The following is an 11821-nucleotide window of genomic DNA, read 5'->3' on the forward strand; positions in this document are numbered from 1 at the left end:
TGCAATATATATCAGCAGCTCAAATCATCTCTGAATGCAATCTGCTATCTTAATATCTGGCCTGAAGTCTTCTTATATAGTTGCATCATTATATGCTATTGTTCAAGCTACAAACAAAATTTTTAACATCTACAGCAGTCCCGCAACAAACTCTTGTCAAAAGGCTTCACCTTAAAAAATCACATAAAACTCCAGTGACCAATTTGGGAAATTTATAGAGGGAATTCTACAGTGGAGTACCTAAAGAATAACAACGTGCATACCAAGGAACACATCCATATCTCCAACATCAACATAAAAGTTGTCTCTAACAGTATAATCTAGCACTATTAGTTATCTTCTTGACACATCATAGTTATCTTGAAACATCTTAGTTATCTTGTTTTTCCCCTAGGGCTTGAATTGCTGGACAGATCTTTTCCAAACAGATCTTGAATTGCTGGGCTCTGATATTTCAAAACAGATTTAGCAGAGCTATGATATTACAAACAGATTTACCAAAGAATTATAGGTTTAGTTTCTATGTATAAAGACAACTGATAAAGCCATTGAATTTAAGTAATATGCGGATTATTCATATGAATTTCTTCAGTGCACTCTCAAAGCCCCTGAAAACATCATGCTTCATTCTTCTTGTATGTGGCCTGGGGTGATTTCTTGTTTTATCCCATATTTGTTTCTCTTTCTTCACGCTGAATACTCTAGCCATACCTTTTCTGATTACTATCTTGAAGGCTAACTACCTCTGCTGATGCACGATCTAGCCTAATGTAGTCTTAGCTACTGTGCTAAACCGAAAGACGAAAATGTGATGTTATGCCTTGGGTTATGGTAATTCTGTCTACATGTGGGTTCTTTACATGTTAGCATCAACATAATATAAAACAATCTAAATGTTACTTGCTATTCTGATGTTTAGTATTTACAATCTCCAAACTTAAATTCTTGTAAATGAGATTCAGTATTTACTCTGCAATTTAAATGTAGATTCTGCTTCTGCTTAGTGTATGGAGCTTGTATGTTGATTATAATGGATCAAAACCTGGAAGGCCCCCAGATCATTGTTAGCTGGAGGAGCAGGGTAATGTAATGGTTTCACAAATTCCTGTCTTCATTGTAAATTAATTTAGGGTTTCCTTTGTATCTCAAACATCTCATGAGATTTCTCAGCATCACATGAGGTTTATTAGAGAAAAAAAGAAAGATGAGGCCTATTTTTCAGAGTATAGAAATAAAGTTCTAAAGCAAACTAGGAAATTCTTTACCAGGATAGGCCGAAGCTGGTCTTTAGTAGATATTAACAATCATCATCGTCATAAATATTAAGTAATTCCATTACACACAAGGTTATCATAACGATTACCATTTTATCATTACCTTGTATGAACAAGCTTAGATGGATAAAAAAGAAAATTTGAGAGCTACGGTATTTATAGAACAGATCTAGCATACCTATGATATTTTAAAACAGATTTCCCATAGGTTTGCTGTATGTTCAAAGGACTCAGTAAAATCATTTTATGCTATTTGCTCAATACTATGTATTTTTTCCTTATGGATTTTGGAATGTACACCTAAAGTTTCTTTACAAAACATGCCATGATATCATGTTCATTTCCTATTATATTTACATATTCCTGCTGAATAGAAGAACCTGGCATAGCATTTCTTTTGTTCTACCCTTCTTCTGTCTGGACTCTGGAATAGGCATCTGCTCAGTCACCATAAACCATTCTAATCTCTGATAAATAGCCTAATTCTTTCGGTTTTGGTTTATCAATAATATAACCATATCCTTGAGCAAAAGAAGCAAGATTTACTAGCAGGCTTTGGTAATCATACAATCATATAATTGCTTATTTACACATTTGAGTCAACCAAGTTAAAAGTTTGTCAGACCTTTGATTTTCTTGGAAGGTAAAATCATAACTTTATTTCAAGAGGATATAGTAGTTGCCACCCCCAAAAGGCCATTGACTACTCATATAAAGAACAAAAGACTACTAGTAAAGGATAGCAAAACTTGTCCTTCATAGACTACCATATGATCAAATGGCAACATACATATTCAAATGATCAAATGGCAACTTACATATTCAAATAAGGGGTTGTGCCCTTAAAACCTAGAACAGATTTTGAATCCTTTACAAAAACCTCCCAATAGTTCTGAAATAAATGCATAAATAGACCCTGTCTTGATGGTAACGAGTGTCGACTTCAAATCTTCCACATTATCATCAGAAATGATAACAATCATATCCTGAAAAAACAGAGCAGCCAGTGGAAAAAGTAACACTAGAGATCATCAGAGGCATTGACCCCCGTGTCTTCCTCTACTAGCAGAGAGCCAATGGAACTAGCAACAGCCTGTTTAGAGAGATTCTGCTTTAGCATTGACCTCCTAATGTGGTTGCGTCTAAGAATTAACGTGTAGTGAGGACAGTCCGTTCAAGCAAAGGCCTCAGTGATGAGTTCTGCAACCTGTAATTCCCTTTCAACCATGCAACAAGTTTAAAGTCCTCAAATACTTGGAGTCTGCCTATGCCGTTTACTGAAGCCCGCTTCAGAAGATTGAGAATAACTTGTAGTTCTGCAAAGATGTTTGTTCCTCTACCCATTCTGAATTCTGATTTCGAGAGTAAGAAAGATCATTAGAAATGAAAAGAACTCCACCAGCCCCGCATGGCGGAAGGTTTCCCTGGCTGGCTCCATCAAACAAACCGAAGCAAACGATTTGTCAATTACAGGTGGTTCCATTGAAGTTGCAGGTTTCAAGTTTGGGTTTTCCTTGAAATCTTCATAAATGAAGTTTGCGTTTTGCTTGAAATCTTCATTAATGAATTTTATGCTACGATAGACTACGCTTTTCACTTCTTTCCATGGGAGTAGTCTACCAGGCACACTGTAAGCAGTAGTTACGCAGATGAGAATACATTTGACAGACAAGGAGATTCAAGCATAGAGCAAGAACATAAATTCTTTCACCATGGGTCTACTTTAATGTAGTCAACTTCAATCGCGCCTTCACTTTGCCTGTATTTAAGCCCAGATTTGCAATTCCTTTGGTCGCCACACCACTGCTCGACCAGATAAGTATCATTTGCTTCCACTACCAAAAACAAAAACAACTAGACTACCATATCACTACAGGATTGGGTTCGATGAATAAACCTGCCTGTTTGTCGCGTGGTGAGCCGCAGAGGCGAGTCGACCCGGGGAGTGAGTTTTCCGCCTTGTTCTGTGACCAGGTGAGCTACAGGGGAGTGCCGGGTCGAATTGGCCAGGGGCCCGCGGTTATTTCCGAATTCGAATTGGGAATGTGCATTAACTATCGGCGGCAAGACGGTGATGGACTCCGCAATTCCGGTCAGGATTTCCAGCTCCGATCGGATTTTCTGTCAGGGAATGTCAGAGGTGCCAGGGTGGCGGAGAAGGAGGGTGGCGGAGGGCGAGGGATGGCTGGCGGCTGGAGCCGGACTATTTTCCGGACGGTGACGGAAACCGGGCCATTCTTCCGCCTAGCTAGACTACTCCAATAAAAAATAACGGCGGTGCGTTATCGGGTTAAGAAGTATGCAGCTAAACAAACATTTAATGCCCTATGACAAACTCGTTAACTATTGCCCCTTTCTAGAATATGAAACAAAGGCTTTTGCGGATATCTCAATATAAAGACTGCGGTACACCTTACAACCCTCCAAACGCTGACGAGTTGGAGCAATGCCGAAATTTGCAAATGTGGGCGAGGGTAGCACATCATGTAACCCTCCTAACATTAAAGCGTTATATATATATATATATATATATATAAAATATCAAATAAAACTTGACACTCAATCTCAATTTTATGTGATTTGTGATTATGATAATTTAATTAGTTTAATTATTTTTTATAAATATTTATAAAAAAATATTATTAAATTGAGTGATTTATTTTACAGTTAGTATGAAGTTTAATTTTATTTGTTAGTCATTAAAGTAGAAATTTTGTTCATATAAATCAAAATAAAAATTTTAAAAAATCTAAAAAATAAATAAATAATTAAACAAAACATTTAAATAATATAAGCTTATATAAAATTTTGTATGAGAAAAAATTAGATTTTTTGGGTTTATGTTAAATCTCTATTTAAAATGAATCTATAATTCTCATGAATTATGTAATCAATTTTTTATTAATTAAATTAATACCTAAAACATATATCAACCACATTTATTAATATAATTAAGTTTATTAACTAATATTAAAAAAACAATAATTATACTATTAAAAAAAATCAAATCACGACGGAGTCCTAAACCTACCTGCTATCTGTGAAACTTCAGACTTTGGGAATCAAATCACGACGGAGTCCTAAACATACCTGCCATCTGTGAAACTTGAGAGTTTGGACCTATGTGAAAGCGAAAAGGGTGTGCGCGAAGCCATTGGTTGAGTGAAAGCTATGAAATCGCCTTGCGAATTCGACCTCCACCTAAACTCAGACACAAAGGAAAAAGAAATTACAATTACTTAGCGTTAAAAAAGGATATTCGCATCTTCGGCTTTAGTGCATTTAGACGGGATAACTAAATTTCTTTTATAAGATGGGCGGCAGGGTGTGCGCGAAGCCTATCGGTTGAGCGAAAGCCATGGAATCGCCTTGCGAATTCGTGGAACTTCCTGTCATTGATTTCTCTCTCCTCCCATGGAAATCTGGAGGCGATGCCCATCACCATGACCAGCGGGAGCTCGAGAAACTGAGAGAGGCTTGCCAGGAATGGGGCTTCTTCCGTGCCATCAACCATGGAGTCGAGTCAAGCCTAGTTCAGACAGTGGACTCCATGGCGCGAGACATGTTTATGCTGCCCGCTGACATGAAAGAGAAAGCCATTTCCCCCATTTTCAATACTGGTTATTTCCAGGCCCAGAGGGGTCCCGAGGGTAAAGATTCGCTGCCTGAGAGCATGGTCTTTCCCAACGACAGTTCAGTAGATGACATCTCTTCCAAGCTTTGGCCCCACGGAAACCACAATTTCCGGTTGGTTTTCACCATCTTGAAGTTTCAGTTTCTGTAATATTTGCTATTCTTTTGTAAAATCTCAAAACCCATTTCATTTATTAGTTACATTATGGGATATTCGTTATTCGAATCTAAATTTGGCGTACTGTTACAGCGAGAGGATGCAGGAGTACAACTCGGAAATGAGGGAAGTGTCACATGGGATCCTGAAAGTGATTCTTCGCAGTCTGGGTGTTGATGTGACTGAGCACTATTCATCACCGCTCTTTCACAAATCTCAAGGTTGGCTCCGCATGAATTTCTATCACAACAAAGACGATCATGATAATCAGCAGCAGCAGCGTTACTCGAAAGCTCATACAGACATCGGGTGCCTTACTATTCTGTACCAAGACGATGTGGGTGGCCTTCAGATCCGAACAAAGGAAGGAGAGTGGATTAATACGAAGCCCTTGCCTGGATCGTTTGTTGTTAACATCGGCGACTGTTTACAGGTGAATCTTTAATTCGACCTCTTTTTCTTTAAAGCTAAATTTAGAAATTGTCACTGAAACAAGTGATGGCGATGGTTGGCAGATGTGGAGTAATGGCAGATACCGCAGTGCAGAGCACCGCGTGGTTTATGGAGGATCGGAACGACTGTCCATGGCGTTCTTTCTGGATTTTACAGACAAAGCGGAGATTCGTGCTCCTGAAGAACTGATCGATGAGAAGCACCCTCGAAAGTACAGAGGAGTTACTTTTGAAGACCTGAAGGCGTATTTCATGAAAGCTGGCCCAACTCTGGGTGGACCTCCGGCTTACTTTTTATTATAAACAGAAGGGAAAGGTCAGGTCACATTTCGTGAATGGTCTTACTGGTGACCGCATTTATTATTCGAAGTGTTTTAATTTCCATTTTAGCCAAAGTCACTGTATTATCATTCGCTTTTGTTATATGTATTTCGAGTTGTTTTTACTGTGAGTTTTTGTAAGTTTTTTTAATTGGTTTTTTGGGTTTAATTTTTGGTAAGAAGATAATTTTTGCACAACTTAAGTGTTTTAGGGGCTTTCAGGGTGTTAAATTTATATAAATAGTAAAAATCAATTTAAATAACACAAATCAAAATTTCACCTCAAATTATTTCACCAGATTCCAACACCAAAAAATCTAAAAAATCACATTAAAAACAACTCCTATATATTTTAAAATAATGAACCATTACGATTAGTATGCACTGTACTCCTAAAAGCAACTATGTAAATGATGATTAAATAAACCGAACCCTTTCAACAGCATAATTAGATTCTTTATAATTTATTTGGGTGGTGCGGTGCATAGGGATGACTGATCAATAAAAGACAATTATTTAAAAATGGCTTAGGATTAATTAAATCAATATTTATTTCAAAACCATTCTAATAGAATAACTAAATTAATATGGAAGAATAAATAAAATATTTGATTTATTAATTTTAAATATATAATTTGAGTGAGTTAATCACTAAGAGAAAGTGTTTCTTTGTAAAAAGTTATAGGTTTAAAATTAGAAAAGATTAGAATGTATACTTTGAATTAAATAGTTTAAAAAAATCTCAAAAAAAATAAAATTATATACACCAATTTGATGCATTCTCATACAAATTTACAGATTCAAAAAATATGTTCCCAATTTTTACATATTCAAAATAAAAAATTCAATCTCATCCTACACAGAACTCTATTTATATTTATTCTTAAAAAATAATCTTTTATATTTTTTAATATATTGATTGAAGATTTTCGATCCTACCAAAAAAAATCTTTTATATTAAAAAATATATTGATCGAAGATTTCGATAACCCATTTTCGTATTTTTAATATATTAATCGAAGATTTCGATCTTACACAAAAATCCATTTTTGTTTCAATCTTTTAAGCAGAGCATTAAAAAAATGATGTAAAAAGATGAGAATTCGTGCCTTTCTCTGTCCACGAAGATTATGAAAGATTTTATAATAGTTTTAAAATTAAATTTGATGAATATATATATATATAGATTTATATATATTTTAAAATATTGAAAAATATGTTTATTTTGAAATAGTGTTTTTATAATTATAATTTAATTATTATTAATTATTAAGTATATGATATTTATAAGTCAGAGTATTGATTGGTTTATGATATTGTAACATATTTTATTATAGATTAAGAATCTCCATGTTAAAATAAAGGTAAATTTTATAGTTTATAATTTTGTTTCATGTTTTTTTAAATATAAGTGAGAGAAGGGCTATATATTAATATTTTTATAATTAATAATAATAATAATTTAAAATAAAGTTATTATTTAGTTAGTTTATGATTTTTTTTTAAATTTAGCAATTTGAGATGTATAGTAAAATAAGTATTTTCATGATTAATATGGATTGCCATTTAATTTATATGGCTAGGTAGTTGATAAAAGTTTAAGAATATGTGTATATCTTGATTACATTTTGAGTGAGCTTATTGATTAAGAGTATGTATTTCTTTCTAAGAAGTTACATGTTCAAATGTAAATAGGGTAGAGTATGTACACCATCCTAAAAACAAATAGAATAGGAACACAAATAATAAACAAATAGAAGTAATTCTAAATGGTTTAATATTACTCAATCAATATTTATCTTTGAACACACCCCCACACACACATATGTTGTTGATTTAAGATTTTATTGCATCAATATGACTTCATACAAAGCCATATATCACTCTTTGAACTCAGTCATGTCACAATCTACTACAAGGAATTTACCAATACTAATGACAATGGACAATGATCATCTAGGTCTATCAAATGTAAACAACTATTACTACTAAATTCATAACTACTGAAATAAGCTTAACTACTAAAACTAAAATACATAAGCTACTTGATGAAGAGATTAGGGCGAGATCATGGGCATTGGCACTTGGTAGGGCTAGAGGTTTTAGGCCACATTGGAGATGGCCTTCTATGTGAGCTAGTCGAGAATCTATACATATGATGCAAGAGCATTTGTGGCATTGAAATCGTTGCAGTCCTCATGTTTTTCCTTCAAGACCTTGCCTAGGAGTGTTTTGATTTTCCACTGGAGGGTAACAAAATTAAGATATTGGATTTGTCTTCCCATGGTATGCCTAGGGTTAGGAAACCAAATGGCTACTTCATCTTGGATTGTAGAATCAAGGTAGGATTGGCAGTCACTAGTGGTCAAGGCTTCAAGTTGGCATATTTCCTCTTGGATTTTTGGGGGTTAGAGAAATGGAAAATAACTATATCATTTTGTTCTTGGGATTGAGCTCGCAAATGGCCTTGAGGACCTCTACCACTAGATCTCCGACAACAACACATCCTCTGATGGGCATGGTATGCTAGACCAGAACTGGCGAAAGCGAGGACGACCCCTAGAAGAAAAATAAACCAAGGAGACCGTAAGACATAATACAAAGTAACATGGTTTCTCAATAAAGACTTGGCTTCTAGGGAGGTTTGGAGCAGACTATAGAAAAATGAGATAATGGTTTAATGAAGATGGAGGGACTCCAGGGAAGGTTAGATGACCACAAGAAACCAAAAACACCAATCTCTGTGCAGACAACCTAGGCACTATGGAGACTATGAACCAACAACCACCCAACAAAAGCTATCAAATTGAAAGATTTGAAGGAGTTGTAGAGGTTGGACATAGAATGGATTATCGAGCAATCGTCAACCCAATGATCTTGGAAATGCTTTAGGTTGATGGCATTCCTTTTCCAGTCACCACTCCCCTTGCTCAAGCTTCTGTCGTAGCTGCAAAAAATGTTCAAGGGGTCGCCTCCTCAGTTGTCGTTTTTATACTCCTCTCATGGATGTTTGACATTAGGTGTATGCATTGAAGTCCAACATCCCTGGAGTTAGGACTACCGTGTAATACAACTCTCATAGAGTCATTGCCATAGGAGATAGATTTCCCCTTAACTAGAGCATAATCACAAGAATGTCCCCATGACACATGGTTGTGACAGTCAGATTTAAGCTACAAAGGATGTGTCGCAAGAGAAATATCCCACCTATGAGGGGGGAATGTCAGAGGCACAACAAAAGAACATGGAGTCGAGGTTACCCATCTAGGAGCTTGCAGACAAAGATGAGGATTACATATGATTGTGAAGGGAATGAATGACACTTAACATGTGTGATTGCATGGGGTGGGATAGCCATGTCATCCCTCCCTCTAAAATGCGATGGGAGGCAGCAGTGTGATAGACTACCTCCTCAATTGACGCAAATTCTAATACCCCGATTGGGAAAATCACATTATAATACTATTATTGTGTGATATTTAAATTAATAAGGAAGAACAAATACAATATTTTTTTTATTAATTATAATTATAATTTTTAGGTGGTTCATGAATATGTACTATTGAATATATAATATATTTTCTCACTTTATCTTTAAAAATGAATTAAACAAACTAATAATTATTTTAAATAATATAATTTAATTCATCGAAATCATGAATTTCAATTAATTTAAGATAATGTTAAAATATTTGAATTAACATTAACATTAAAATATAATATATTTTAATATTATATTTATAAAAATATACTATTTAAATTAAAAAATATTTTAAATGAAATAATTACAACTTTAAATTATATATATCATTCATCAATTTAAAAGTAATCTAAAATAAATTTAATAATAAAAAATACAAGCTTTTATCTTCATTTCTGTATAATTATAAATATAAATATAATTATAATTACAATGAAGTTTATAGCAATTTAATTGCTTAAATTACTAACCATTAAGTTATCAATTCATATGCTCATAAGCTTATAAGGCATCAAAAAAATATATGTAGTTTTAGGTAGGAACCTAATCTAATGCACTAACTCATTTGATTCGTCACTTCTAGAAACCAATTTCGATGAAAAATTTTTCTCTGTTTTTTAAGAATTAATATGACTCAGTCTCTCTGCAATAATAATAATAATAAATCTTCAAAAAATAACTTTTCACATTCTAGACTAATTTTTGTAGCCTCATCACACTTCTAAATTTGCAATAGAAAAAGCGATCAAGCTATCAACTCAGACTAGAAGGTCCTCCAATAACAGTTTTAAGTCCTAAGGCTTTTTGCATCCTCTGTAGAGTTCCTCATGTTAACACCCTTTGGACCCTTGGGGATAAACAGGCACACTTCCAGAATCTTGTTGTCACACTATTCAATAAAAGAATTACAAAAAAATGAATGAGCATAACTGTAATGAAATTCAAGTAACAATAAATGAATGGAAACTTGCAACTACCAATCAAATAAATAACTCAACTACCTATGGAAAGAAACAATGCAAGTTATATCGAAGAGAAGAAGCCTTACCTTTTCTAGCACACTGACGGAAAGACTTATAGGCTTTGTTAAGAATTACACAACAAAACACATATTTATTTCATCATCCAAAGATAAAGAGTAAAATGGCTCCTGCATAGCTCTGTCCCAACTTTTTGAGTGACTAATCTCAGTTAGAATTTTGCTAGAATAAATCTCCCATGGCCTCTACAAAGATAGAGGTTACATATTTAAAATTACATTTTAAGAAAAAAGAATAGGAGTTGATGCTCATGCATAATTTCCCCTATATTCATGGATCTCAATGTTCAACTTAGAATGAGTGTAGTTACATCCTGCTAAGTGAATGAAAGGAAGGGAAAATGGTTCAATTCTAGATAAGAGAAAATGATGTGGAGCATTTGGGTTCGAGTGGATTAACCAATGAGTTTAACTACTACCTATATCCTTGGAATGAGTTGACAAAAACATCGATTGGAGCCTTCCACTTGCATAGAAGAAGATTCAATTTTTTTGAATGACTTAGAAGCATATCAACATAATCTCTCACAATATCCATATGCTTAATTTCATTGATACATGGTTGAAGTATCTCAAACAACAATGCACTACTGGAATTCTATGTTCGCCTATTATTTCTGTAATTCTGTCCAGGGTGTTGTCAAAATTTTATGTCTGCTTGTTGCTACCATCATTTTGTGTAGGGTTCTACCATAATTTTGTGTAGGGTTCTACCATAATTCTATGCAAGGGTGCTACCTAAATGCTAGGTAAAAGAGCTACTAGAATTTTAGGCAGACAATGCTATTGGATTTTTGTGTAGAGGTGCTACCATATTTTTAGGAAGGCAACATTACTAGATATTTGCAAGTTGACATAAAATATTGTTATTCTTTCAAAGCAACTGTGAATTTGTAAATGTTGGCTTGTTGGGGCCTGACCCAGGTTCGGAGTTAATTAGCCAAGCAAATCCCTGTGCTACTAGCCCTTTCGGCAACAGCACGCGGAGTGCAGACTGAGGTCTCACCCGAAGTAGTATGGGGGGGTGCTGGAACCAGGTTTCCACACCCTTGAGATGTCTGAGAAGTTGAATTGGTCCAACTGCTACTTCTTGTGCACAGGTTGCTTCGCGCACTTCCTTGGCCTTCGCGCCTTGATAGATTCATCTTCGCTTAGCCCTAACCAAGGGCTGTGGGGCTTTCGTGCTACTGGAGCAGTGTTCTACACTATTCCCCTAAGTCGCACCGAAGATCTTACTTGTCTTCTTACACCAGTTAGTTAGTTCCGCATAAATAGGATCCTTGTGTTATATTTAATTATACAACATATTCATATAAGTTCGTGCAGCACATAAACAGTAAACTTGCAAATTATACCTAATAATACATAAAGCAGGAAAAGATACACAGAAATATGGTAAAACTTCTCTTTATTATTGCTTCCCACGGTTACAGACTCAACCTGCCCTGCGCACTCAGCTGCAGGG

At 34.9% G+C, this 11821-nt stretch overlaps 1 protein-coding gene and 1 long non-coding RNA gene across 5 annotated transcripts; one reads left to right on the top strand and one right to left on the bottom strand.

Annotated features, from left to right (window-relative positions):
* Positions 1-2402: 2402 nt before the first annotated feature.
* On the bottom strand, positions 2403-3531 carry LOC149153328 (uncharacterized). Its single transcript, XR_016262668.1, has 2 exons — positions 3172-3531; positions 2403-3077 (listed from the first exon to the last, which is right to left on the bottom strand). It is a non-coding gene; the product is annotated as an uncharacterized LOC149153328 (long non-coding RNA).
* Positions 3532-4413: 882 nt separating this feature from the next.
* Positions 4414-5895, top strand: LOC149153329 (C4-beta,C20-epoxidase-like). 4 transcript variants are annotated; one of them, XM_089440319.1, is made up of 3 exons: positions 4414-5021; positions 5158-5497; positions 5580-5895. In XM_089440319.1, exons 1-3 carry the CDS (start codon positions 4633-4635, stop codon positions 5817-5819), a joined length of 969 nt encoding a protein of 322 aa, XP_089296445.1. In that variant the 5' UTR covers positions 4414-4632; the 3' UTR covers positions 5820-5895. The 4 variants fall into 4 exon arrangements, with proteins under 4 accessions (XP_089296445.1, XP_089296446.1, XP_089296448.1 ...); XM_089440320.1 differs by having other exon boundaries at positions 4417-5021; positions 5597-5895; XM_089440322.1 differs by having other exon boundaries at positions 4417-5021; positions 5606-5895.
* Positions 5896-11821: the final 5926 nt, after the last annotated feature.

Source organism: Pinus tabuliformis, chromosome 9 (genome assembly GCF_031772625.1).
Source record: "Pinus tabuliformis cultivar Carrire ecotype Pingquan chromosome 9, CPIR1, whole genome shotgun sequence".
NCBI lineage: Eukaryota > Viridiplantae > Streptophyta > Pinopsida > Pinales > Pinaceae > Pinus > Pinus tabuliformis.

Bases quoted from the DNA above. Each gene is read 5' to 3' on its own strand.
- LOC149153329 (XM_089440319.1), top strand. From the start codon at position 4,633: ATGGAATCGCCTTGCGAATTCGTGGAACTTCCTGTCATTGATTTCTCT. The intron at 5,022-5,157 runs GTTGGTTTTCAC...GTACTGTTACAG, and splicing joins CACGGAAACCACAATTTCCG to CGAGAGGATGCAGGAGTACA. The intron at 5,498-5,579 runs GTGAATCTTTAA...GATGGTTGGCAG, and splicing joins ACATCGGCGACTGTTTACAG to ATGTGGAGTAATGGCAGATA.